Source organism: Odontomachus brunneus, unplaced genomic scaffold, assembly GCF_010583005.1.
Source record: "Odontomachus brunneus isolate Ranch 3 - 2012 unplaced genomic scaffold, Obru_v1 Obru_scaffold_101, whole genome shotgun sequence".
In the NCBI taxonomy this organism is placed as follows: Eukaryota; Metazoa; Arthropoda; class Insecta; order Hymenoptera; family Formicidae; genus Odontomachus; species Odontomachus brunneus.
Genome location: NW_022639551.1, coordinates 633,377 through 660,404, shown reverse-complemented (window position 1 = coordinate 660,404; position 27,028 = coordinate 633,377). Strand labels below are relative to the sequence as shown.

Genomic DNA, 27,028 nt, shown 5'->3' with positions numbered 1-27,028 from the left:
ATCTGAACGCAGCCTTACATATGCTATAGCATTTCTAGTAGTAGAATACACCCGGGTGTAGAATCTGAACGCAGCCCTACAATAGATGTAATGGCTTCTGCACACACAGGACGCGGTAATGCTTGCCGCGCGGCGGAAGTCCGTGCGGTAAGCATTACCGCATTCTATGTGCAGGAGCCATTAGTCCCGATCTACAATAGGTGTAGTAAGCTTTAAGCTTTAAGAAATTGACCAACCATAGTCGAATTATAAAAGAATGATCAATCATGATTAGTTAATTTCTTACGGCTTAAAGTTTATTATTGTATTGTACCTATGTAGATCGGGACTTAAGAAATTGATCAATCACAGTGGAATTATAGAGGAATAATCAATTATGATTGATCAATTTCTTAAGGTTTATGCAGGATTTACACCGCGTCCAATGTCCGACGTACGACATCCGATATCCAATAGGAGAACAGCTTTCTAATAGAGGATTCAATTCTCCATGGGAAAGCTATTCTTTTATTGAATGTCGGACATCGGACGCAGTGTGAATCCTGCATTAAAGCTTACTACATCTATTGTAGATCGGGACAAAATCATACATATAGAAGCACTAGATATCAGATATCACAATTGATGTGTGTGATAACAATTTACTCGTGAGGTTTACTTGCTATGCCGCTCTTTCTATCGCGCAAGTTTTGTGTGTTGATTGGTTGGTTCTATGACACACTCTCTATTCTGCAACTATTTGTCCATGTAATTTCACCCTTGTACGTTCTATGCACAATGCCAGGGGTACTATTCCGTTCCCGCATACTGACAGTTGTCGAATCGGTAGGCGTCGTTGCGCAGCTTTTTTAAGCTGCCAATACATGGGAGCGTTCCAGCGTCGAGCGTTTAAGCGTTAGCCAATCAACGTATCAGGTTCTAGAAGTATAGTTGTAGTTCTTGCGGAAAGTGGCACGTTGATTGGCTACCGCTTTAATGCTCGACGCTCGATGTTCCAATGTAAAAATACTTTATACCGTGGAAAAACTGCGCAACACACCTACTGATTCGACAACTATCGGAATCACGGTAACGGAATAGCAGCCCAGGCAACGGACAATAGGAACAGGGAATAGGAATTCGGATTGGTCAATTATTTCTATTCCCTGTTCTTATTGGCTAATGCCTATTCCTATTGCCTGGTATTGTGCATAGGGCTTAATTCTAGTCTAACCTTTAAATTTCAAAGTCAAAACAACACATACCGTCGTGACATATACTTCGCGATAATGCCAAGTTATTATCAAATAACGATGCCAAATTATCGCTTGAAAAATCGCAAAAATAGACATAATAAATTACGAAAAAATCCAGAACAAAGGATTGGAAAATTATATGTAAATTTCGTTCTATACGTGAGTACAACTCTTTAATCTTCACGTTTCAATGTATCAGCTCGATCACATAAGAGACGCGACTGCGGTGATACACAATTAAAGGCTTCCAAACGATCGTCGAAGCATTCACTAAATAACAGTAAATTCCGTTTAATCTTCTCGTATGTTGATGTCAACGTCGAGATAGTAAATAAATACACATCTGTCAAGCGTTTTCGACGTGAGTTCACGAAAGAGAACACTTGCTCGCGAATTGATCAAAATACCCCGTAGTGTCGAATACGCACGAACGAGATTTAATTCAACAATTTTCATGTTTTCCATCTTGAAGATTCTCTCGAGGAATATACACGCGAAGAAGGGTGCGTTGCTGCAGTAATGTCCAATGCGTCGTCGGGACGCTGAGGTTGAGAGGGGAGAAACGACCGGGAGGACTGATAGTGCGACCTCTGGTGTGCTTCGATGTGCAGATATGTGTATCGTGCTATGCGTTGCATTGCTGTCGAATATGGCGTCGAGCTTGGACCTGGCGGAGTATTCGTCTCCGGTGAAGCGTCGTAGGGTCGACGACGGCGGCGGTCACGGGAGCATCAACGAGGTCGCGATGGATCCGATGGCCGGTGAGACAGCCTACGCCAGCCCGAACGACGATTTTGAAGGTATTAAAAAATCTACAAATGCATGCGATCGCATGTACGCACTAATTCGCGGGTGTTTGCAAGATGGCGGCTAGGAGCGCCTTTCGGCCTTCCGTCGCGTTCGCTGCCTTCGCCTTCTCGCTCGTCGCGCGCTTCACGACGGACGCCATGACAGTCGTCACGGAATTGCGTCGTAATTTCGTCATCTTCGTTTCTGGTCTCAGGCTGATCGATCGCGACCCGTTGGTCTAATATTTCTCGATCATCCATTCTCTTGAGACATTGTTAATTTTATTTTTCTTTTTTTTTTTTTTTTTTTTTTTTTTTTTTTTTTTTTTTTTTTTTTTTTTTTTTTTTTTAATGCGGAATATACCAACACATTTCGCGCTGTACGAGACGTCGATCGATTGATCGAATTTCCTGACGGAATACGCGTGTGACCGCTGCGTTCCTCGTCGACGTTCATAGATGGCATTCGTACGGTCTGTTCGTTTTAGATGCGTTTCCTACATCTTTGATCTCTTTGTTGCTCATTTCCTCCAACGTACGATTGTGTTTGTCTCACTTGAAATGCATAAAGCGAAAAAGAAGCGAGACTAGAATGAACGGATTTATATGCGAGAGACATGTCGAAGTTTTTCTGTATATCTCTATTTTAGTTGCGTTTCCTGTACTTTACGTGAAGAAGGTGCAATATTTGGACTGTAGAGAGAGAGACAGAAGTCGAAAGGATAAATATAGGGTATACAAATAAAACGAAATCGTACCATTTCATTGAATACAAGTAAAATATACTCGAAAAACTAATTGTGAAAATAATTGATAAAAATATATAATTATAAGTGAATTTTTTGTTTATAAATCAGAGATTGTTTATATTATAAGTTTATAAAATAATAAATATATAATTATGAATTTTTTTGTGTTTTTGTATAAATCAAATTGTTTATGTTTTAAGTTTATAGAATGATGTTAACTCAATATTTGTTTCATGCATGTACTGTAGAATTTCATATAAATCTATTTTTTATAAATTTATAATTTATAAAAATACATTTTTCTAATTTGTATAAATTTTTTATTTCTATATATATATATAAGAAATAAATCTATAAACTTAATTTATAAATTTATTTTTAACTTGTAAATTTTTTATCAAAAGTTACAAATATACTTCTTACACATTTATAAAACTAAGCTACAAATATACTTCTTACACATTTATAAGAAATATATATAATTATAAATGGTTTATAAATTATAAATTGTTTACGCTTTAAACGTTTTATAGGAATATCAACTTAATATGTACTTTATACATTTGCTGTAGAGTTTTATATGAATCAATTCTTTATAAATTTATTTTTAATTTATATAAATTTATATATATTTCTCTAATGTATATAAATTTATCTCTAGTTTATATAAATTTGAAATAAAAGTTGATTTTTCTTTTTTGAGAAAATGATTTGATTGTGAAAACTGATAAATATGAAATTGGAAAAAATGTAAAATTTGAAGAAAATATATGAACAGGCCAGTAGCATTGTTAAGGGATTTTGGATATTTTAAATGATTATATGCGAGCAGTTCACAGATTATCTTCTGGAAATATATCTTAACAATCAATGGAGAACGCGATAATTTTATTAAAATTAACAAAAAAAGCATGTTGCTCCTGGCATGGAAATCTATTCGGATTTTTGGAAAAAGTTATGAAAACTTGGAAAAAAAATGGTTATAAACATAAGATGTAAATCATTTAATAAAATAATATTCAAATAGCGAAGTACATACCATAGAATACAAACCATAGAATTATGGCGAATAATGAGAAGGTTCTTGAATCGAGATAATGTTATTAAAAGTGTTACTAATTATTTAGTAACACAGTGTAAGTTTTTATGGATGCAAAATGTGAAAAAAACAATTTGGATCCCTTTGTAAAGTTAATTGCAAATATTGAAAACATATATTCTGATTAGAAAGGAATTTATTTTATTTATTCATTAATTTAATAGGAGAAACTTTTTTTCTTATAATATACAATGTACAACACGTCTATAAATTAGTAATACTTAAGATATATAAGTAATGCAAAAGCTACGTATATGTAAATAGAGCAAAAACAAACATTAAGTTAAGCATTCAGTTGCCTCTTCACATCGGTATTTATTAATATAATATAGCATATAGCTATTCAGGAAGTAAATTAAAATTAATGCGGTTATAATGCAATCGCAAATTTGGTGTTCATCCATTTTGAAATGTGTATTTGAGAAGGCAAGTAAAACTGTATTTAATTATAATATAAATAATTATAAGAAAAATCGGGCGAGTAAGAGCCAAAAATGTTGAATTTGGAGTCAAATCTTATGTAAATCTAATTTTACAAGGGAAACAAGAGGTGACTGCTCCGGGGATTTTGATGCGCTTTTTACAGGCTGTTCTTGGGCGAAAAAAAAATCGACATGTGTCCGGCCGTTTCAACCAATGAGCCATAGTTTCGAAGAAATCGATTTTTAAAAATAATTCTAGTCGGTCGCGCCACATGATATGTTCGATTGTCACTATTGAACAGTAGCAGCGGTAGGTAAGACAAGACGTTGGCTTCGTACACAGTAGGTTGCGTGTTCAAATTTCGTCTCGTGCATTTTTTTATTAAAAATTTATTCTTATTTGTAATTATTTATATTATTGTAGATATACCCAAAAAAGATTATTTAATTATATTGATATATTTTTCTTATAAATGAAATTAAAAAATTTTTAAATGTAATAATTTCAAAAATCTGAATTAAGAAATATTATTATCTTTATAAATATCATTTTAATTTAATGTTATTAATTTTTATTACTATTTGATTCTAATAAAATTTTATAAATTTACAAATTAGTAAATAATTAAATATTCATGTCGAAATAATTATTATTACCGTCGTTGTCGTTATCATCGTTGTTATTATTCATATGGACATATAAATAAAAATGTAATAAAAACGTGAGTGATCATGAGCGACATGACGAAAAATTTTCTAATAATTTTCTCAAATAATACAGGATTGTTAAAGAATGATATGTCGGCACAAGCTTCACAACCTTTGTTTATCATTGCGTAATAAGGAAAAAAAGAAAAATAAGACAACAAATAAGAGGACAAATTATTTACTAATTTGAAAATTTATAAACTTTCATTGCGATCAAAAAGTAATAACATTAATATTAATGTTATTAATAACATGAATAACATTAATAAATTAAAATGAAATTTATAAAGATAATATTTTTTTATTCAGATTTTTCGAATTATTATAATAATTATTTAAAAATTTTTTAATTTCATTTACAAGAAAAATATATCAATATAATTAAATAAATAATCTTTTTCGTATATATCTACGATAATATAAATGATTACAGATAACATATTTTTAATAACGATTAAAGCACTCAAAGCACTCAAAGCACTTTAATAAAAAAAAAATTAACATATTAATAAAAAAATGCACGAGACGAGATTTAAACACGCAATCTACTCTGTACGAAGCCAACGTCTTACCTACTGTGCTACCGCTGCTATTGTTCAATAGTGACGATCGAACTTATGAAGTGTGCCGCGGCCGACTAGAGTCATTTTTAAAAATCGATTTCTTTGAAACTATGGCCCATTGGCTGAAACGGCCGGACACGTGTCGTTTTTTTTTGCCTAAGAACAGCCTGTAAAAAGCGCAACAAAATCCCTGGAACAGTCACCTCATATTCCCCTTGCTAGTAATAAATATAAAAATATATTGATAAGATAAAATTAACAAATAATAAACTTAATTTCAAAACTTATTTGTTTCTCTCTCGCTTTCGACCATCGTCACTTAACATCAAATGTATACAAAAAATTACCAATCGAGCGCATAATATTGTCAAAAATAATCTTGTATAGATGAAAAAAATTTTTAATAAATAAATAAACCCAAATTACATTTGATTTATTTGAATATATTTTTTCTATTTTTAAGCGCACGCGCGTGACAATAAACAATACTGAAAACCAAAAATTGCTATATCTACTTATTTTTCAAATTTTTACAAAACTAAAGTAATATAGCTTAGTTAGTTTTATTATTAGTTATTAGTATTATTATTTATTAGTTATTATTTATTATTACAACTATATTTATTTGCAAAACTTGTGAAAAATATTCTACTGAAAATATTTAACACAATTTGTAACAATATATAGTCAGTGACACAAGAGCGTGCACACATTGTTTGTTTTTTATAAAATACTTAGAAAGCCTTTTTCAAAATTACAAACAGTCTCAATGTACTTTATATGCATTAAAATGTGTTTATCTAGTACGGCATCCTTTCTATTATTGATTTATTATTTATTTATTATTGATTTATGGCAATGTCATTTTTATCATGTATAAGCTACAAATATACTTCTTCTACTTTATAGAAACCCTTGATACAGATAGTGAGTTTACGGAACTGAGTGATGAATCCAAATCAGCATCCATATCTCCTGCAACTACAAATTTAATATCACCGCCATCCAGAGTTGACTCGGTCAGCAATGATACTGGTTGTCCGTAAGTTTCACTTATGACCAATTAATTTTTTTGATATTATGTGAATTAGTTCACTTTTTAAACTTTATTATTTAATGTCTCATTTTAGAAACGACACCGCGGACGAAAAAGACGAAGTCTCTTCTACTGTTTCAAATCTCTCGGATTTATCAGGATTATCCGATCTTTCCGGGGAACCAGAAATTGCCCATCAGTGGCGAAATGCTTCTTCTTGGGTTCAAAGACAGATGCTCACTGGTGCTGACCCGAGAGATCTCCTACATCACATTCTTATGGGTTCCACACAGATTCCTGAGCAGGTTAGTAATAAAACATTAAATATAGTGAACAAATATAAATTATAAATATAATTATAAATATAATTATAAATATAAATTATAAAATTTAAATATAATGTCCTTTTTAGTTTTTTAATATTCAAAATTCAACTTTAACATTCAAAGTTCATTGTAAAGAAGTAATTGTACGAGCGTAACTAAAAATAATGTCAATTTCAGATGATAATTAACATGATGTCGGAGCCTCCTAAGCGGCAGAAACTCAGACACATAAATACTTTGACAGACGTGGTGAGATTGGTTCGCAACAGCAAGAAAATCATAGTATTGACTGGGGCTGGTGTGAGCGTCAGCTGTGGTATTCCTGACTTTAGAAGTAGAGATGGTATTTACTCAAGACTAGCACAAGACTTTCCAAACTTACCAGACCCACAGGTATTTAAAGAATATCAGCTCCATTATCTTTTAAATCATGAGTAACTTGTATACACAATTTATATTTAAGTAGTTGAGTTTGTACTTTATTTTTATATACGGGATTATTTAAATATAACAATATATCTGTTGCGATATATGACTGCATTGTGCAAGACGCTATTGTGTCTAAATATTTCGACATATTTTTTCTCACTGTATAAAATCTGCTTTCAGGCTATGTTCGACATTAATTATTTTGCTCAAGATCCCAGGCCGTTCTATAAGTTCGCACGTGAAATATATCCAGGACAATTTAAGCCTAGTCCTTGCCACAGGTTCATCAAGATGCTAGACAAACAGAAGAAACTCTTGAGGAATTATTCACAAAATATTGACACTTTAGAGCAAGCCGCTGGTATCGAGAATGTGATTGAATGCCATGGTATGTCTAATTATAAAATTCACGAACTGTTTCAGAACGATTTTATGATGTTTTAGAGAAAGATTTTTTTGTCAATGTAGATATAATTTCATAACTATTTTTATATATATATTCTGATATTTTATTATCTTATATTTAAGATCGTGTTAAATGCATCTTCAGATGCTGTACGCATCGTTTTATTAGCTACAAAGTATTTTAAGATGAACTTAAGACGATTTTAAATTTATTCTACTAAAAATATTGTTTTTAGAAGAAGATATTTTCGTATAAATTTAGACATCACGTAGATATTCGGAATTTTGCCGATTTTGGTGAGCTATTAAAAAAGAATCTTGTGAATTAAAATTTAGAGATGAAGATAAATAAATTGTGCGTTCGAGTTACTTTTCGACTTTTAGACTTAATAAACGCTTAAAGATATTAAACTAATAATATAGAGAGCAAATAAAACAATATAAATAATATATTAATATAATTAATAGAGTTTATAACATTGTGCGATAAAATGTAGCCATGTATTTAATATATACATTTTTGTTTTTATTGAAGGTTCCTTCGCTACTGCATCGTGCACACGATGTAAATATCAAGTTAAAGCTGACGACATCAGGGAAGATATCTTTGCGCAGAGGATACCCTCGTGTCCGAAATGTCGTGTTAATATGTTACGTTCTCTGCCCAAGATTAACTCCAACGAAAATTACCGAGGTAAATAAGCAGCTCGTTTTTATCTGATTTTTGCTGATAGTGTATTTATTTGCAGTATTTCGTAACGGCGTATCGATTTCTACCGTACGGAGAGTTAGCTAGTGATAGTTTTCTATTAGCTATAGTATCGCTATAAAATCGATGGCCAATGAGAGAATGTTATCTACTCTTCTCGGATTGTGCATCTCGAACTAAATGCCGTTACTGATCCAACACATAAGTCCGGTACATCAATCGTAACTGCGAAAATAAAATTTCGCTTGTTAATAAGCGCATAAAGGTAAACTTCTAAGATTGCACTTACGCGTGAGTGCCGTGTTTCGCGGCTATAACGAGTCCACTGTTCGCGATGTGTCCGGTATTAATTTGTATTATTTGCTATTCCCGAAATTTGCAAGTATTGCAGCGCAATATTGGAACTAAGTGGAGCAAGAAACACCCATTTTATAAGATTGTCTCTACTCGAGATCAGTTGTATAAAAAGATTAACGTTCCTTCACGTGATTTCCAGATCTGGTATCTCAAGGAATAATGAAGCCGGATATCGTTTTCTTTGGCGAGGGATTGCCGGACGCTTTTCACGACTCGATGGCCAAAGACAAGGACGATTGTGACCTTTTAATCATTATCGGTTCGTCCCTGAAAGTTCGGCCGGTGTCATTAATCCCGTCATCCATTCCGTCGCATGTACCGCAGATCCTCATTAATCGGGAACCATTGCAGCACCTTAAGTTTGACGTTGAGCTGTTGGGTGATGGTGATATTATTATCAATCAGATATGTCATCTGTAAGTAACATTTTTGAGCAATCATTTTTCCATAGTTATTTAACTCTTTAAAATATATATTTTTCTATCAGCTCAATTTCAACGAAACTTGATATTCTGGAAATTTTTGGGGTTGCTGATTTCGAAACCGAAATCTAAATTAGAAAATTTTGAAAATTCAAGATGGCGGATCCGATATTGTGGAAAAATATTTTTAAATTTCTTAAAATTTGACGAAATTCGGTACTTAAGGTTTTTTGGGAAAGAAAATGAAATTGAGTCCAAAACTAGAAATAACAAATTCAAAATAGCGAATCAAAAACGTAAAAAGAAGTGACTTAATTTATACGAAATTTGATGTTCGGAATTTTTGGGGTCGTTGTGTGGAAGTATATACCTTCGTGCACTACTTTCAATTACATCTTTTTTTACTACCATCGCATCTTACAAGAAATTCAAGTATTACAAAAAAAAGTAAAGAAGACAAAACACTAAAAAGTAAAAAAGATAAAATAATAAGAAATTAAAAAGTAAAACAAACGATTAAAACGAAACAAAAAATTAAAAAGTAAAAAGATAAAATAATAAGAAACAAAAAATTAAGAAATAAAAAAAACATGGAGTAAAAAAGATTGAACTAGAAGCTCGCTACGTTGTCGTTAGTTTTGGCTAAAGCGAGATTACACTTGCAAATCTATTCGGAATATTCGAATTGCTTATAATACCATGGAATTTACACAATTTTTTTCTATTTTCCACTGTTACATTGAAATTTTTAATTTCGTATTTGTCAACATATTCGCAATTAACTATCCAAAATATCTTCTAACATAAGGTTTTATGCAAATAAAGTAATTTTTTGACCCCGAATTTGAATTCTACGATCTCAAAAATCCCCTGAGTCGATTATTTAACAAATAAAATAATTTTAATAATTGTTATATAATAATTGGTGTACTAGGAACTTAAATGTATAATTAAAATCATTTTAGCCTATTGAAAAATATGTAAAAATCATGAAAAACTGTAGAGAAAAGTGACATATATATGACTATATTGCTATGCCATAAAGAGTTAAGAATATGTTTTTAATGTTTCAGAGAAATAAAGATAATAAATTGCTATTTAATTATGACACATCCCTCATTGAATATAACAAAGTTTTAATTATATTTTAAATTTATATTTTAACTTACACAATTTAATTATTTTAATAATCAACTTAATAATCTTAATCAATTTAAATTTACATTTTACATTTCAAATTTTCATTTGAATTAAATTATAAAAACATTTTAATTACGATTATTTAAATCTCGATTTATTGTCGTAATTACAGGTTGGGAGATCCTTATAAAGAAGTCTGTTGGCATGATAAGATTTTGAAGGAGGTGTCGCAACTTTTACCGGTGCGTTGTCTATCCGACGACACATGGGAACAGAGTCAAGATACAACAACCAACACTGAACTGTCGCGCGACAGCGTGGAAGTCGATTTGAAGTCTCACAATGTGTCTTCGACTGAGAGTCAAGACAGTCTGTTGATCAATACGAATACAACGCCACAGCATGCAGAAGAAATCAATATCTGTGTGTCACCTTTCTATGGTGGACACGTGGAAAATACGGAGGAGGGCTTCAATCTTCTAGGAGAAAGTCCAAAGAGGCGGTCAGGTGATACCAGTATAGAGAACAGTCCTAAGAGGATGAATTTCGGTAATACGCGCGATGCGAAACTCGTGAATTTCGTTTCATCGCCGACGAAAGCTAATGATGAATGTGCAATGACCACGTCGAGGAATAAGACTCATGCTGCGTCTACAGAATCGGCATCTGAAAACAGTTCAACGGAGGAATGTCAAGTAGTACCAACGACAGTGTCGTCAGTCTCGTCGGAAGCCGCTTTATACGATAACCTGGAGTCGCACAAATTGTTGGACAACTGTGAGCAACCGATCGAGTACGACGATATTATGACAGTAGCAGATGTCATTGAGTCGGACAAGACGATACCGAAGCCGAGGCAAGCGTCGGTAGACTCTGTACTGGATTCTGGTATAGGCGACAGTTGTAACAGCGTCGACAGCACGGAGAAGTACGCGATGACCGAGTTGAAAAACAGAACATTAGAAGGACATTGTTGGCAACCGAAGATCCGAGAGAGTCTCGCTATCAGACTACCAGGTACACATTTTCTGAGTTGCTATTTTATTTTGTTTTATTTTCTATATATTTAATTCTGTATATATTTAATTTTGTATATATTTTACTTTGTATATATTTTACTTTGTATATATTCTTGTGCAAGTAGTATTGAGTATTAATTCAATTACGATTGTCTACAGAAAACTCGTATTATCAGATGAAACTAGGCAGATACATTTTTCCTGGCGCGGAGGTCTATTCCGAGCCCGAGGATTACGATCAATGCTCGCTGTCGGCGAATTCCGAGAGCACAGACAGCGACTGTGACTCCTCCTCGGGTGAAGAGGAAGAGGACGAGGAGGAGGAGACATGTGAGTCTTCCCCGAGCCTCTCTAATTCGATTCTTGATTCTTCTCAGAATCGTAATTTGTCAGTGTAACTGATCTCGTCTAAATGACGTTTTGTTAAAATGACGTGTTTGCGTCGCTCATAGGCGCCGATGACGATCTGTCGGAGAGCGCAGATCCCGACGCGGACTCTGACAGGCGAAACAACGACGCGAAATGGACAAGTAATTCCTACGGTGTCAGGCAGGATTAAAGCTCGATTGTAGCGATTAGTTTTGGGTAATTATCATTCTATCGACTCTTAATCTGTGTCGACTCTCACCGACGAAGTCATTGTGTAGTATGATAGACGGTGCAATTTTTACCAGCTCGCAGTTCGTTTGCAACGACGAGGATATACGTTGTATGTCGTTCGTAAGTAGAATGGTTAAACCATGGGTGAGCCATCTGCTTTACACTGTGAGACTCATTGCGAAGATCAGCTGGAATCCTTATTCCATTAACGTTGAGTACAGCTGTGAGATACTTCAATTGTCTTTGTGCTTTGTATCTGTCGGAGGTACAGTCGTGGGTAGATACAATCAGAGTTTCATATTGAAGTCTTTATTTATTCGTGTATCGTGTGCGATTTATCATCATGTGATCTTGGAATCTTAGAATATTTTCAAATCTATGCACGCACAATGTATTATAATTCGATGTATTATTGGTTTTACTGTTCGTAAATTGTGCTAAATTTCGTGCTCAGTTTCTCGAATTTGTCTCTTGCTTTACGTTTAGGAATCTTCGTTCGTTTCTACTTCTACGGTTAGTGGCTGCGAAACGGAAGCACATCGATAACTATTCGTATCTCACGTGTTGTCCATGCAATCTTCGTCTGTGAAGATTTTGGAAATTATCGATATTGCTTTCAGCTTAAAAATGCACTATCTATAATTATTTCTTTTCCTAATAATAATCTACTAAGAGAGTTACTTCATACACATGAGATGTACATACCGCTATTTCAATCTGACGTTCTGTCACAAGTCAGAAAGTCAGGAGACACAACATTAGCGGAAATTAGATTTTGTCTTAATTAAGCGACGATAACGTGTAAATATGAGATTAATCGTAAACGTGTATTAGCACAGTTAAAAATCGCGGATTGTTGAATCTATGTGATGTGGGTGAAATGGTATTCCAGACGGTAAATCCGTTCGTTTTAGCTGCAATATGGTCTCTTCTGCATTTAAAATGAAACAAGTTTACTCACCACATTTTGACGGGAGAAAGGAAAAAGTGAGAAAAAGGGACAAACGGGAGGTGCAAAGAAGAGTAGTGAGTATAGCTAAAATTGACGGATCCAATTGATGCATTTCGTGAAAATGAGATTTATTATCTTATTTTATTATATCGGAATAAATGTAATCGCACACCTTTACGCATGCGAGCACACTTACGTGACATGAAGGTGTCATGTTAGTTTCTTAGGATTATAAATTCATAAAATCGTCCAAGACGGACAGTTTCTTCATTCGTGATCTTTGATTGATTGGTTCGCGAATGATATTCAAGCGATATCTTATTCGATGAGAAAGCAAGAGTATGACAAAACACATGCAGAATCTGCTATAATATTACTAAATAAAAATAAAAAAAAAAACTTATTCGCGACGCTGTGTCCGTCGTTATGAATAGAATCGCTAGTATTAGTCGACATCTTCTTTCAATGTTACTTGAGGAAGGAAAATAATAGCTAGTTACAAATCATATATAATTCTATTAGCCTTGAATTCAGCTGGGAAATTTCAGTTCCTTCCTTTTCGTGCGCGATTTTCGGTTACACGAGATAGATCCCGCCAGATTTATCCATGCGAGCACTTGGAGCACGAGCAATTGGACCGAGCTTTCGACAAATGGGAAAATAATATCCTGCAAAATCGTAATCGGTCCAAACATGTAATCGATGATCACTGATTCTATCGTACATTAAGTTATACTAGTAGCTTTTTGCATCACAATACGGATAATCGTCATAGTTTGGCAATGGACACTCTTTTAGACTTGTTAAGTTCAACTTTGTTTCATTGGAGCACGGGCGAATGTACAAAGCAATGTTGGATAGCTTCGCATTGCGTGTTATTTTTATATGAGCAAGGAAAAAAGTAGAATAGTGAATTTACAAGATTAAAAACAAAATGACGCAATAATCTTTGACAAACCGTTGTTAAATGCGGTCTTATCCGTAAGACAGATTCATAGATAAAAAGGAGAGAAGAATAGTATAACTGAACACAGGGAGTGCACGGCGTGTGGGATCCGTGAGGATCCGTGAGATTTGCTAAGACATTTTATATGCACATAGGGGAACGGTTCTGTCAAAGACATTATTGCAACTTATCTATAAGAAATAAAAAAAAAACGGTTGTGTGCAAGTTATATATAATTACAATGGACGTAAACTTACTTTGATTCAATGCCACCGCATTGTATAAGTAATGTTTGAAATAACGGCGAAAATTATGTAAGCGAGGGAGAGACTTTGTGTGTGTGTGTGTGTAAGGGAGACAAAAAGGAAGAGAGAATGTGTTTAAGAGAAAATGAAAAATATTAATAAATCACGAGATAAGTAACGCATGTGAACACACAGTTCTAATAATGTGACATAAGATTTTATTTTTCATTTATTCCGCTACACACATAAGAATTCTACACGGAAGAATCATTTCGATGTAGAGATACTTTCGCTACAGCGGCAAGAAGACTCATTAGACATGTTCGCCCCCGTAAAATAGCATAATTTCTGTTCCTTACAGTAAGAGAGAGACGGTTTTATAATAAGATTAGACACGAGAATTATTAATCTTTCGCCTTGTAAAAACTGCTTTATTTATCATTGTTTTGAATGACAGCCAGGAGAAAGATTAGTATATTATTATTTGGTAAATTCTCTTTATTTATTTAATACACATATATATATATATATATATATATATATATATATATATATTTGTGTATGTCATGTAACGTGTACATTTGGTTGCGAAAAACGGTTTAGACACAATAAAGTATCATTAAAATATCAGATTGTGAGGGTGCTATTGCGGGTTTGCGCAATAATTCGTTGTGATAGAAACTAAAGTGATTATATTGCGAGACATCTCCGTTATATACAATTGCAATAGAGAGAGGAATCAGGGAAAACATAAGTATTTTTATTATATCTGATAGATAAGAATATAATTATCTGTGAGATAAGAATATAATAAAATATTTATATCGTATATTATATAAACTATATTATACAATAATTATAGCGCATATTGTCACTTTGGCTCCTCTTATAACCGATTGCGTAGTCTTATTAGAAATGTCTGTCAATTATGACAATTTACCGCGTTCTTTATTGTATTATGTTTAAATCGTTTTGCAACCAAATGTACACACACACACACGTACACACACATATACACACGCGCGTACGTATAAGCGAATGATTGATTTCCTGATACCACTCATATAATTTCGTAAATCCTCGAAAACTTCGACTCTCTGCGATCGACTAGATACACAATAATAATATATATATAATTATGATCATATCCGTCAGATAATAATCGCGCAAAATATATGATTTAGTTTCACTTGAGTTTTTTATCTTTTTCTTTTTTTTTCTTTTTTTTTTTTTTACTTAATTCTTTACTTACGCGCCGGGGCTACTTAAAAGAGAGTTGGAGCGTGTGATCACAAGATACATCGATCGAACGTCATCATGTTTTTGCCGTATGATTATATTTATTTTATACATATAAATATATTTTTTATATGTAGTAAAAACAATTATATATAATGTAGTATGTGTGCATGTAAGTATGTGGACGTACGTATGCGTGTATGTGAGAGAGTTGTGTGTATGTCTATTCAGAGAGAGCTGTCAACTCATGAAGGTTTGACAATCATACCAACTTTCTTGCGCGGTACTGACTTTCTGTATAAATATACGTCGTCACATGTAAATATTTATTATTTTTACTGTATATGTCAGTCGCAGGATTTGTCGCACCACCTGAATTGAACGGGAATGTAAACGATTATTTTGGATTCGAGTCCGATTTAATTGACCGTATCGTAAGCTATTTCCCAAATTTTTGTGCTGGCGCGACAAAACAAGGACAAAGTTCTGAATTTTTTATAATTTGTTATTTAATGTAATGACTGTTATAAAAAAAATGTTCTTTATTACACACGTTGTAAGTTTTCTGTTTCTTTGGTATTACTAACGCATAAGCTTATCTTTTAAATTAAACATTTTTCTATGATAAAACTGTTGTCTTTATTTTTCCTTCCGCAATAGGCAGTAAATATTTGTGCATTAAAACTCTCCTATAGTTGTGTCCACCTCTTTTTAATGATGTCAAAAGCAAAAAAACGTATACTAAAATTTTTGCGAAATATGTTAAAATAAAAAGATATATCCGTAAAGCTACACTTGCAATCGATTAAACAAATCTGTGAAATAGTCCAAACACCTCTTTTGCTCTAACAATCAATAATTTACCGTAAATAAACGTGATGAAATCATGCGAAAAGATAAAAAGACATGTCATGATAATCATCGACAAATTGAAAAAGGAATTTTAAATATTCAACTGTTTGACAGAATTTTATAATTCTCAAAATCCTTAAAAGATGAAATAAAATAATTAAACGTGTTATTATCGAGAAATTATAGTTTAAAAAGATAACTTATCGGATTTGATTAAATTAGAAATTGAATTAGACATGAAATTACTATAAAACATTTATTATGTAATACAATGATATTGAAAAATATTATTTGGCGTGATTAAATGGTTCATATAAATTGCTGGAATGATTAATCTCGGATAAGAGATGCAATTTCGAAATTTTGATTACATTCAGATCGTCTAAATCACTCGTGTGCAAATTAGAATTTAGTGTTAGAAACTTTACAACTGAAAAAATTCGATACACACACTTGTGTTACATTCGATCACACACACACACTTACACGTGTGTGTGTGTGAACAAAATCATATATCATATAATGTCTAAATATAGCTTCCGGAATGGAGCCGTGTCTTGAATCAGTGAATCAGTGAATCAGTGAAGTTGAATCAATGGCCGTGAAAGCCTCAAATCTAACATATATCATATAATTTATATATATAATTATTTTTTCCAGATAAATAAAAAAGACTATATTTAGAGTACTACACATTCGAAAAACGAGGAACCGGCATAAGTAAAAATTATCGAAGTCAAATGTAATATCTGTAAGAGAAAATGGGAATAATAGCAGGATGTGAAATACAATGAAAAAAAAATATAATGAATTCGTCGGTCGTTATATTTATTTATTTGCTTTATTGTGTTATAGGTCATATAATAGTTTTATATCATATATCGCAGTTATCATAAATCAAATTTGAAAATAGGCTTTAAATTATAACAATATATCTTAGAGAATAATTGAAGCGCTCCCTGGAATATAGGTCAAAAAGCCCTCGTACGTCTTCCATGAGCTTCATCATTGAAACTTACGTGTGTGTGTGGGGACCGTTTCAATTACAGTATATATCGTCACTATGTATTGAACACTTGCCGAAATCCCCACCAAGAAAGATTTTCAAATGTTCAATTGAAATGAACATTTCGTACATACATACATACATACATACATATATATATACACATACACATGTATGTGTATATATACATATGTATGTATCTCGAGTGTGTGTGTATCTATTATTAATATTAATATTATTATATCATTACTAGTTCAGCCGAGATAACGGATGACGTTCCTCTGTCTCTCTCTCTCTCTCTCTCTTTCTTTCTTTCTATGTACCATATTTTTTTTCTTGCTTTCTGTCCTATAGTTATGTCTTGTGTGTAATAATAACCATAATATAATAATAAACATTATTACCACCACAGCAATAATAGTATTATAATAGCACTGTTGCTAGGGACGCACAGCTATATTTTTATGCGTTGGCGGCCCACTACCACTTTAACAATGAACAGTATTCATTGATCTGAATAGGATTCGGTATACGTAATATAATATATTATTAGTACAGTGTGTATTCGATTCGTGCCGACAATTCTGTAATGCTTACGTAAATTCGATTTCGAGAAACTGGTCATTTTACGCGTGTTGTGTGTCATGTGTATACGTGTAATCTCTTTCGCGCGCGCGCGCACGGGCATACGTTTATGTGTGAAATTGTGCCTCATAAAAACACGCTACGAGTATTGTACGATAATCTGTGTCGGGTTAATTTGCCTTTTGACAGCATTGCACGATTGTTACACTGACGCCGTGTGTCAAAACAAAAGAAGGAATACGCAGCGCGCGATGACGATCGATGAAAAATCAAAAAAACTCGTGATCGTGAAAATAACGTCGTCGTTCGTCTCGTTCGTTTCGTGTATTCTCGTTTTCGTTATTTAACGCAGCACCAACGCACGGCATAGGATGCGAGGAATCTACGCGTTTCGCTCGTCTATGCGAAATGGGCGCTACATTTAATCCAGGTTACACGCGACGCGAAGGGCGATTGGTGGCGTCGAACAAACGCTTCGGAATCGTTAGAGTACTAACAACAGTGACGGCTCAAGCAATAACGAACACAGGTATGTGTATATGTGTGTCTGTGTGTGCATGTGTGTGCACAGAGAAGTGGAAGAGAGTAATGTGTATCCAGGTCCGATATAGTCTCAGTAGTCCCCTCAGGATCGCTCTTGATCTCTTCTTCGTCTTTTATCTGTTTTATTCTTCATTCCGTGTGTCTTCTTCGGTCTCGCTTTGCAGCGTGGAAGTAATCGAAATCTCATTCGCGAAGCAATTATTTACACAACTGTATCGTACTAGTGCTACTAGTATTACTACAGTACTTGAACCTATTATAGCGTTCTTTACAGTGCGGATAAATAACACACACGAACTATTCTCATCAACGATCGCCCGATTGATACTAGAAGCATATAGTTGTCTCAAAAACGCAAACTGCTCATAATTAACCAAGGTGATGTGCTTTTGCAATTCGAATTGCATTTGTTCGAATTGCTCCCTTCGCGTGATCTTGAACATTAACGTTTAATAATCATCGCAGAAGCTGAAATGACGACGCACGAACGTCGCGTACGCGTGCTTATTTGGATCCGATGATGTCGCGGTTTGAGGGGTTCTTCCTCCGTTCTTTTTCTTTTTTTCGGGGCATCGCGAATTTAGACCATCATTACCAGCGATAAAATAGAAGAGAACACAATTATCGTTATTAGCGTTGTATTACTTATTATTAATTAGTACGATGCGCAGCATAAGACCGCGCGGCCAGAAGGAGCAGAGACCCGAAATAAGATCCTCGGTGTCGGACTGCTGTTCCTTCGTTAGTCGACGTCGGCTCTGTACTCTTTTTTGTATCTCACACTCGATAATTATCATAATCTTTATCATTATAATCATTATCATCACCATCTTGATACACTACTAATAACAATAAGGATAATTAAAGATCTCTTGCCTTATATCGTCTAGCGTGACAAGCAATATTGAGAATCTAGGCTCGAACGAATATAATAATAGGTTCATAAGGTGGTAATTTGTTTTGTATCCTTATAAACGACGCTCCGTTATAATTCCAATTCCCGTCTATCGTACTACTCCGAATCGCAGTATGCTTATGTTTTTCTCGCATCAAAGTGAAGGCTCATTAAAGCTACGTCGGCAAGATGAATCTTTATCTTTTAGTGAGTCCATTTATTCCACGCCTGCAAACAGACAAAGTTAATTAACGAGGTCATATGAATCTTACCCTTACAGTAACGTAAAATTGTCTATTTGTCGCTCGCTTTTTCATCTATATACACGCGAAGATATATAGTATGTGTAATATGTATCGTATATAGTTTAAAGAGGTACACATATGTATAATAGTAGCACTGAGAAGATCCTACCGTCGGATGTTGTTTGTCTTGCACAGCGTCTGGCAATCCCCATGCGGGTGGATCTATCTTATTCGGTTCGTTCGGGGGTATTTCCGTCAAACCAGGCGCCCCAAACTGTCCCGGGAGTAACGCTAATCCTGGCATGAGCGATAGAGCTGCGGCATTACCATTAGGGAAGGGTTGCTGAGTATCCACATGGCCCTAGACAGGATCAAGAGTTTCATTTACATGCGTATACGACCATGGCGGAGAGATCCCGCGAGTCTTACTGCTTATAAACGTCTTAACGCAATGTTGTCTAAACTGGACTGATTGTGCACCCGGCCTCTTTTTATCACCCATTTTTACCTGAGCATTCGGAGTCTATTATCAGCTTGCTGCTATCGAGCGATATATGCATTTACGTATGATGATTACGTGTGCTATGAGAAAATTTTATACACAGAATAATCTCGTGTAAACTAGAGTGATATTATGTTTCTCTTCTGAATACCAATTGGAACTCGATGGATAAATTAACGGTTCAATCGTGCGACAGGATCAAACGTTACCTGGAAGGAAGTCTCCATTATTTGGTGCAATTCCGGCTCAACGTTGGATATACGATTGTAGGCAGCATTCGTTCGGAACATCTGATGCCTGTCGATACCAGGTGTCATACCAGTCCACGAACCAACCATCTTCTCGTTATTCAGTATCCAGTTGATAGAGTCGGCGTCTCCGCCAGGTCCCATGCCCGTAGTGGTGTAATTCTTCCATGCCCTCTCGGTACCGATCGGCCGTGGCACTTTTCGGTCCTCGATCTTCAGCTGACTCATCTCCTGGGCCACTTGCGCTGGAGACGACGGGGATATAGCCGGTGATCCACCATTCTCCAGACTTGTGATCAGATCGATGCTACCGGGCTGCGCGTTGATGTTAGCCAGATGATTGGAGAAACCAATTTGGCCCATCATGGGATCCTGGTGTGGCGGCGGATAACTGCTGTGCGGGCCCGGCGCGAACGGCCAGCGAGTCTGTTGATTTGCCGAGATACCAGTATTCGCCGGGGTCGCCCGCGAAGGTGTCTGATACTTTCCCAGGGGGAAGTTGCCGAGCATCGTGATGTTACTGGACTGTATTGCCGCCGGCGGCGGTGCCGGTACGGTGGGGAATATGCCCGGATGGAGCGTGGCCGAGCCGGTGTTGAACATGGTCACCTGCGGCTGCTTGCTGTTGAGATGCAGCGAGCTGGAAAAGTCTGGCGCGCGCGGATTCAATCTCGACATACTGACGGTGGTGTTCACAGACGCGGACGGGGCGATAGCGGTCTGCGCGTAACTCTGCATATGAGGGTGGAACGGTAATAAAGGGTGACCGCCACTTTGATTGTCGTTCGGCACCATCTTCAGCAAACTGGAGTTTACGTTTGGATGCTCATACGCGCCACCGCTGTTTGCTTTGAACAAGCCAACGTCTAACGCCGGTTGCGTCGACGGTATCACATGAGGAGGTTGATGGGTGGTAGAATTGCGCGACGGCAGCTCACCCTGAAAGACCGGTCGATTGAATTGTGCCATACTCGTGCCAATCTCCATGCTTGGCTGCGGTATCACCGGTCTAGCCACCGCTAGACTCCCGGGCGGTTTGCTCGGCGGAAGAGGATGCTCTGTATAGCTCGTGGAGGATTGAAACTGTGGGGGTTGGATGGGATTGTGCACCGAGGTGGACGATACGCCGCTGCCAATTACGTTAGTCGACGTGTTGCTTGTGCCACTTGATTTGCTGGAAACCGGTGAACACATTGTTCCGCCGCGATACCCTGGTGCTTTAGACGCATCCACCTGTTGGACAGAATTCAGAGAGAACATGTATTTTATCATTTCCTGTATGTCTCAGTGAATCTCATGGTAAAATAAGTTGATTTGTCGTAAAAAAACAAATAAAAACACGAAATCGTTTTTCGAGAAGAAACTCCGAGAGGTAAATAAATTTAATATTTTAACTGCGCAGCATCATCGAGAAATGATCCCTGAGGACGGACTTTAAACTGTACGTCAACCGATGAAAAAATGCATATGTAGAAAAAAGGAAACAAATATAAATCGACAACAGTTGATTGTGTCGTGATGATTGTTAATAATTGTTGTTTTACGTTTAAAGCATAAGAAGCTAAAAAAACTCACAGAACACATATATGTCCAGAACATTCGAGAGATTAAATATAAAAATAAATGACATGTGACCCGAATGCGCACATATGAAACATAGATAATCTTCTCTCAGAACGAACCTGCGGTGGAGAGCTGTCAAACTTAGCCGTGGATGAACCCGACGTATTTATAGACACTCCGCCACCAGCAACGGTCGCGAAATTCATACCCTTTTGAGATTCGTTGTCTCTGCCCCACATTGATTGTTGCGTGACTTTGCTAAACATATCGTCAAATAGAGAATATTCGAGATGAACGTTATTAGGATGTTGCTGCTGCTGCTGCTGCTGTTGTTGCTGCTGCTGTTGTTGTTGTTGCTGTTCCTGGATAGTATTCGTAATCGGCGTGGTGCTACGTGCTTGTGCCTGGGATTGCTGCGGTGGTAATGTTTGTGTCTGCGACGATACAACGGGTGGCGAGGGTGTCACTCGTATAGAACTGGCAGATGTCGAAACATTGGAACTCTCCGAACAATTCGTCACCGCGGTGTTCGTGGCCGACGAGATCGCGCTCGTCCCGGGAAGCGGGTAGGTAGACTTTCCTCCCGGATAATGAGACGTCATTGTTGGCGGGGCGGCGGACAAGGCAGTGGGCAGTGGTCGGCAGTGTTTCGGCGATGTACTGACTACAGACTGCTGACTGGATGTCTGAGAAGTTGCCGCTGCGACCGACGTAGCCGACGACATGACGGTTACGGTACTGGCCTGCTGCACGGGCTTCTGCTTGTTCATTGCAGTGTGGGATTGCAAGACGGTGGTGGAGGTATGAGTCGAGGCAGTGATCTCCGAGAGTTTCGCCGCGAATGTCTGCGTTGTGGTAGTGACGATTTTCGTTGCCCTGCCAGATGTCATGATGGCACTCGTGTAAGACATTGTTGTTTTGGTGTTCGTCGAGGAAGCCAACTGCGCGGCTACAGCTTGCGCACGTTTTTCCGCTGTACACACAATTTATTCTATTTACACATATTTTCGTCATATTCTTTATTACTAGATTAATAATGCAAATTACAGCTGTTGACGTATCTACTTGTTGATACGTCACAAAATCATGATTTTGTATACGAGTATATGCTTCTGATTCCGATATAATAATGCAATGATGAAACAGAGATTAAAAAGGCGAATGAACCATTCAATGCCTGTGTTACGCGGTTAAATCTTTGAATCAAAACAAAAATTAGAGCACGATAAAAATTAGTGAACTACTCAGTGTCTGTTACAATTAAATCTTTGAGTCAAAACGAATAGAGAGTCATGACAATTGTTATAGTTAATGGTGCTGGCATCATTAATGTTTTATAAAAGACGGATCTCCGTCTTTAAAAAGAAGGATTTAGATCTTTCTGATATTTTAGACTTTCGTAATGTTGTCCAATACTTCACTTGTTTTCCGAGTTTGGATCGCATTTTTCTTGTACTTGATTCCGACTGGAATGTTCACAAAACGTCGGAACCAAATATAAGAAAGACGCGGTCCAAACTCGCGGTCGGAAAACAGACGTAAAGTAGCGAAAGATCTAGATCTCTTGCACTTTCTGTATTACCTGCGGCAACAAGTCTAGGAGCTGTCGCACGTGGCAATGCAGCCGAGAATGGACCGCCAAGCTTAAGAGTGGTTGAAGATCGCACAGGAAGCAATGGATTTACAGGCACGCCCGAGGAATATCCTGATTTAATTTGACTGCTAGTTGTACTGGATGCCAAACTAGGAGGTTTATTTATTGAGCCGACTTTCGTTTTACTTGCCTAAAAACAATAATTGTCATATTCAACAATAATTGTCACATTCAACAAACATTTCATTGTGACATTCATCTCGATGTATACTCACAGCAGTGGTAGAGACAGCTTTATCCCACGAAGAGGTTGTTACAACGGTGGTTTTTGATTTCGGAAGCATTTGCAATATATCAACGTCTGGATCCTTAATGAGTGCCGTTATTAAAGTAAAGGCTTGTTTCATCGCTTCAGTTGATCCTCTGTGAATAACGGATATCAGATTTCAGTTGCGTTTTTATTTAAAAACTGACAATACATGTACAGCGAGGCTTCGTTATAAGCCCTTCCGCTATAAGTACGTTCTCCTCCGCATATATTTTCACTAACACTATTTAAAGCCTCCTCCAGAGTGCGAGCGTAGCAGACCGCACACCAGTCTACCACGTTGGAGGTCTCGAGTCCGATATCCGATAGAACCGAAAATTTTCTTATGCTCGCACTCCTCTTAGAAGGCAATAACAAAACCTCCGAGAATATAGGATAAGAAGCGAGGTAGGGAGAACGATAGGAAGAAAAGCAAAAAAGGAACGTATGTAAAGGAAGAATTGATTAAATAACCTTTCTTAGCTAAAATGTAACAGCTGAAGTAATCGTTTTTTTTCTTACTTTATCTTTAGGCTACCGGCATTTTTTCATTAAAAAAGCAGTTTTTTTTCTCAAAAATTTTTCTATATAAGTGACATATACATGGCGCAGAATTTTGAGATTTATGCAGAGCTCGGAACGGTTTGCCAATTTCGGCCGATTCTCGGGAACTACGCCTTCTATCTTCTCCTTACTGCGAATGGCCCGCAAAAGTGACGATCGAGCCTCCAAGCTTGACTAGCCGCGACCATCACTTTTGTGGCCCGCCGTGCGGTAAGAGGGAGATAGAAGGCATAGCTCCCGAGAATCGGCCGAAATTGGCAAACCGTTCCGAGCCCTGGTCTAAAGGTTAAAGTCATCTCCATATTATAGTGTACTGGGCGGTTGCGCATCACTCGCATACACAACTCAACACAGCTCTGATCGTACGAGCAGTTGTGTTTAGTATTTTGTGTCTATATTTGCGGTGGGCGGCGATTAGAAATCTTTTCTAAGTAGAGAAGAACCCCATCATCATAAATCTATCATATATGCCTTAAAATCGGTTTTATAACAATCCCGTACACGGATTCTTAGAATTTGTCTTTGCGGATAGTGAAACACGGTACTCACTTAATCGTGATAATTCTTTCTCCTTGACATTTACTTTGCTTCTCGACTTCAATATGCGCACCGGTTGCACCTCTAATTGCATTGATATTGCTGCCACCTCTGCCGATCACGCGACTAATAGCGTTTGGTGGTACGGATACTTTCTTGGAACGGAACGGTGAATTCATAAATCTTCCAGAATCATCAGATTGTCCTCTGTAAATTGCAACGCACTATGAAAACTATAATATAATTCATAGTTCGATTTATATAATGATAAAACTAATAAGTTGCTTTAGCGACAAGAAGAAGCTTTACTTTCGAGATATAAAAACATGTTTCTTACTTCCGTACAACTTCTTTCCAACCCTCCTCGCGTTTTCCACCTTGTTTTGGGCTAGTTGCATTATTTGTTTTGGTCGATGTGTTTAAAGCATCTCCATCATATTGATTATTATAAGATTTTTTACCCTTTCCAGGAACGTAAGTTTCGTTACCAGTTGCTTCAAAATCCTCTCTATCGGCTGGATGTCTGGAAGATTCAAACACTAACTGACCCTTTAGTTTCCGATCAGTACAGTTGATCGTGGTGGAGGCTCTTGTAGTTGTGGCTGAAGTTGTAGATATAGACATTCCACTGGTAACGTTAGTCATAATTCTCCTGTGTAAATGATCATTATTAATAGATAAAATACACGATATTATATAAGTAAAATTGTTATTTGAATGTTTAATGTCCACATAAAAATGTATCAGAGTTAATAAAAATATCAATTAAATTCACCTCAATTTAATAATTGATTTGAGTAAATAATTTCTAATTTAATTAATCGACGATTAATATAGGCCTATTCAATTAAAAATATTTTAATTAATCACTTTAAAAAATCTAATTAAAAATTATCCAATTAACGATTAATTTGAAAGAATTCAATTAAAAACTGTTGAATTAACGATTAAAGTGAGTGAAAGTAATTAAAGATTATTTGATTAACGATTGAACATAGTCAATATAATTAAGAGTTATTTAATTGACAATTGATATAAGCAATATACACAGGGTGTCTCACAACTGGTAGAACATCCGTTAAGGTTAGATAGAGAGTAAAATTTGGAACTGAAAGTTCCTCTTCTATTTTTGGATCCGATAATTAGTTAATAAGATATTAATTAATTAAGTCTGCCAATCTCTTCCCTTAGCCTTTCCTAAACTATTCCTTCTGCTAAACTATCGCCCACGTGTGAGCGTTTAGGATGCCGTGGGCTCCTCAAGGGCTCTGCTTGTCCGTTTTCCCCCCCCTTTTTTGTATCACAAGATAAATATGGATGAGTAAGTGAGTAGGTTTGTGGATACGTGGCTGACCGGAGTTAAAGAGGTAGTAAGTTTTTAATGTGGGGGGGAGGTGATGTATAGTATTTTTGTGTGCGGTTATAACTATGGATAATTTAAATGTTTTTAGTGCGAGTGGACGGAGTGATTACACTTTATGTGCCGAAGGGGGAGGGCATATGTGGTATATTTCCTTCGAGTGCGTGGGTGATTTGAATTGTTTTCTGCATGTCGTTGGTTGGATATCGTGAATGATTTTAGTGTATGTGTACAAAAAGGAGAGAAAAACGGGCAAGCAGGGCCCTTGAGGAGCCCACGGCGTTCTACGTCCCTGAGCGCTCATTCAAGGCTGAGACTGGCAAACTTAATTAATTCTTAATTAATTTAATTAGTAATTAATAATGAATAATAACTTAATTAATATCTCGTTAACTAATTGTCGGATCTAAAAATGGAAGAGAAGCTTTCAGTTCCAAATTGCACTCCCTACCTTCTCCTAATAAGTATTCTACCAGTTATGGGACACCTTATATATATATATATATATATATATATATATATATATATATATGTGTGTGTGTGTGTGTGTGTGTGTGTGTGTGTGTGTGTGTGTGTGTGTGTGTGTGTGTATACAGTGTGTCCCATAAGTTCGGCAACGGCAAGAAAACTCGCCGGGGAAGCATTTTAGAGAAAAATGTTTCTAATAAAAGTTGTAAAGCTTAAAAAGTCGCATTTAATGACAGTAGTTATTTGACCTAAGATGACGTCGCCAAGGTCAGGACAAGGTCAACTTTGCTTTTTTAAATAGAAATACATATTTTTTATTACGGCATTTTATTCTACGTAAAAAAGTAAACAACTTTTTATTCTACATAAA

At 36.0% G+C, this 27,028-nt stretch overlaps 2 protein-coding genes across 10 annotated transcripts in view; one reads left to right on the top strand and one right to left on the bottom strand.

Annotated features, from left to right (window-relative positions):
- Window positions 1-1,210: 1,210 nt before the first annotated feature.
- LOC116848914 (NAD-dependent protein deacetylase sirtuin-1) lies at window positions 1,211-16,019 on the top strand. The gene is made up of 11 exons (XM_032825513.1): window positions 1,211-1,394; window positions 1,708-2,035; window positions 6,474-6,606; window positions 6,695-6,905; window positions 7,104-7,319; window positions 7,536-7,743; window positions 8,296-8,454; window positions 8,966-9,242; window positions 10,561-11,405; window positions 11,567-11,737; window positions 11,860-16,019. The coding sequence occupies exons 2-11, from the start codon at window positions 1,762-1,764 to the stop codon at window positions 11,964-11,966; spliced, it is 2,601 nt and encodes an 866-aa protein (XP_032681404.1). The 5' UTR covers window positions 1,211-1,394; window positions 1,708-1,761; the 3' UTR covers window positions 11,967-16,019.
- A 1,033-nt stretch (window positions 16,020-17,052) lies between these two features.
- LOC116848913 (ankyrin repeat domain-containing protein 17-like) overlaps window positions 17,053-27,028 on the bottom strand; it is a 28,759-nt gene continuing 18,783 nt past the window's right edge. For all 9 annotated transcript variants that reach the window (XM_032825503.1, XM_032825507.1, XM_032825505.1 and 6 more), the window contains exons 21-28: window positions 25,168-25,482; window positions 24,843-25,037; window positions 23,698-23,845; window positions 23,411-23,612; window positions 21,948-22,801; window positions 20,227-21,498; window positions 19,685-19,876; window positions 17,053-19,498 (exon numbers count right to left, since the gene is read on the bottom strand). In XM_032825503.1, the coding sequence (XP_032681394.1) occupies window positions 19,475-19,498; window positions 19,685-19,876; window positions 20,227-21,498; window positions 21,948-22,801; window positions 23,411-23,612; window positions 23,698-23,845; window positions 24,843-25,037; window positions 25,168-25,482 (3,202 nt within the window). In that variant the 3' untranslated portion in view covers window positions 17,053-19,474. The remainder of the gene's footprint in view (window positions 19,499-19,684; window positions 19,877-20,226; window positions 21,499-21,947; window positions 22,802-23,410; window positions 23,613-23,697; window positions 23,846-24,842; window positions 25,038-25,167; window positions 25,483-27,028) is intronic.

What these genes read in the sequence shown, in the direction of transcription:
- LOC116848914 (XM_032825513.1), top strand. Translation starts at nt 1,762, where the DNA reads ATGCGTCGTCGGGACGCTGAGGTTGAGAGGGGAGAAACGACCGGGAGG. An exon ending in CTCCAACGAAAATTACCGAG is followed by an intron (nt 8,455 to 8,965) that starts GTAAATAAGCAG and finishes CGTGATTTCCAG; the next exon opens with ATCTGGTATCTCAAGGAATA. An exon ending in ATCAATCAGATATGTCATCT is followed by an intron (nt 9,243 to 10,560) that starts GTAAGTAACATT and finishes TCGTAATTACAG; the next exon opens with GTTGGGAGATCCTTATAAAG.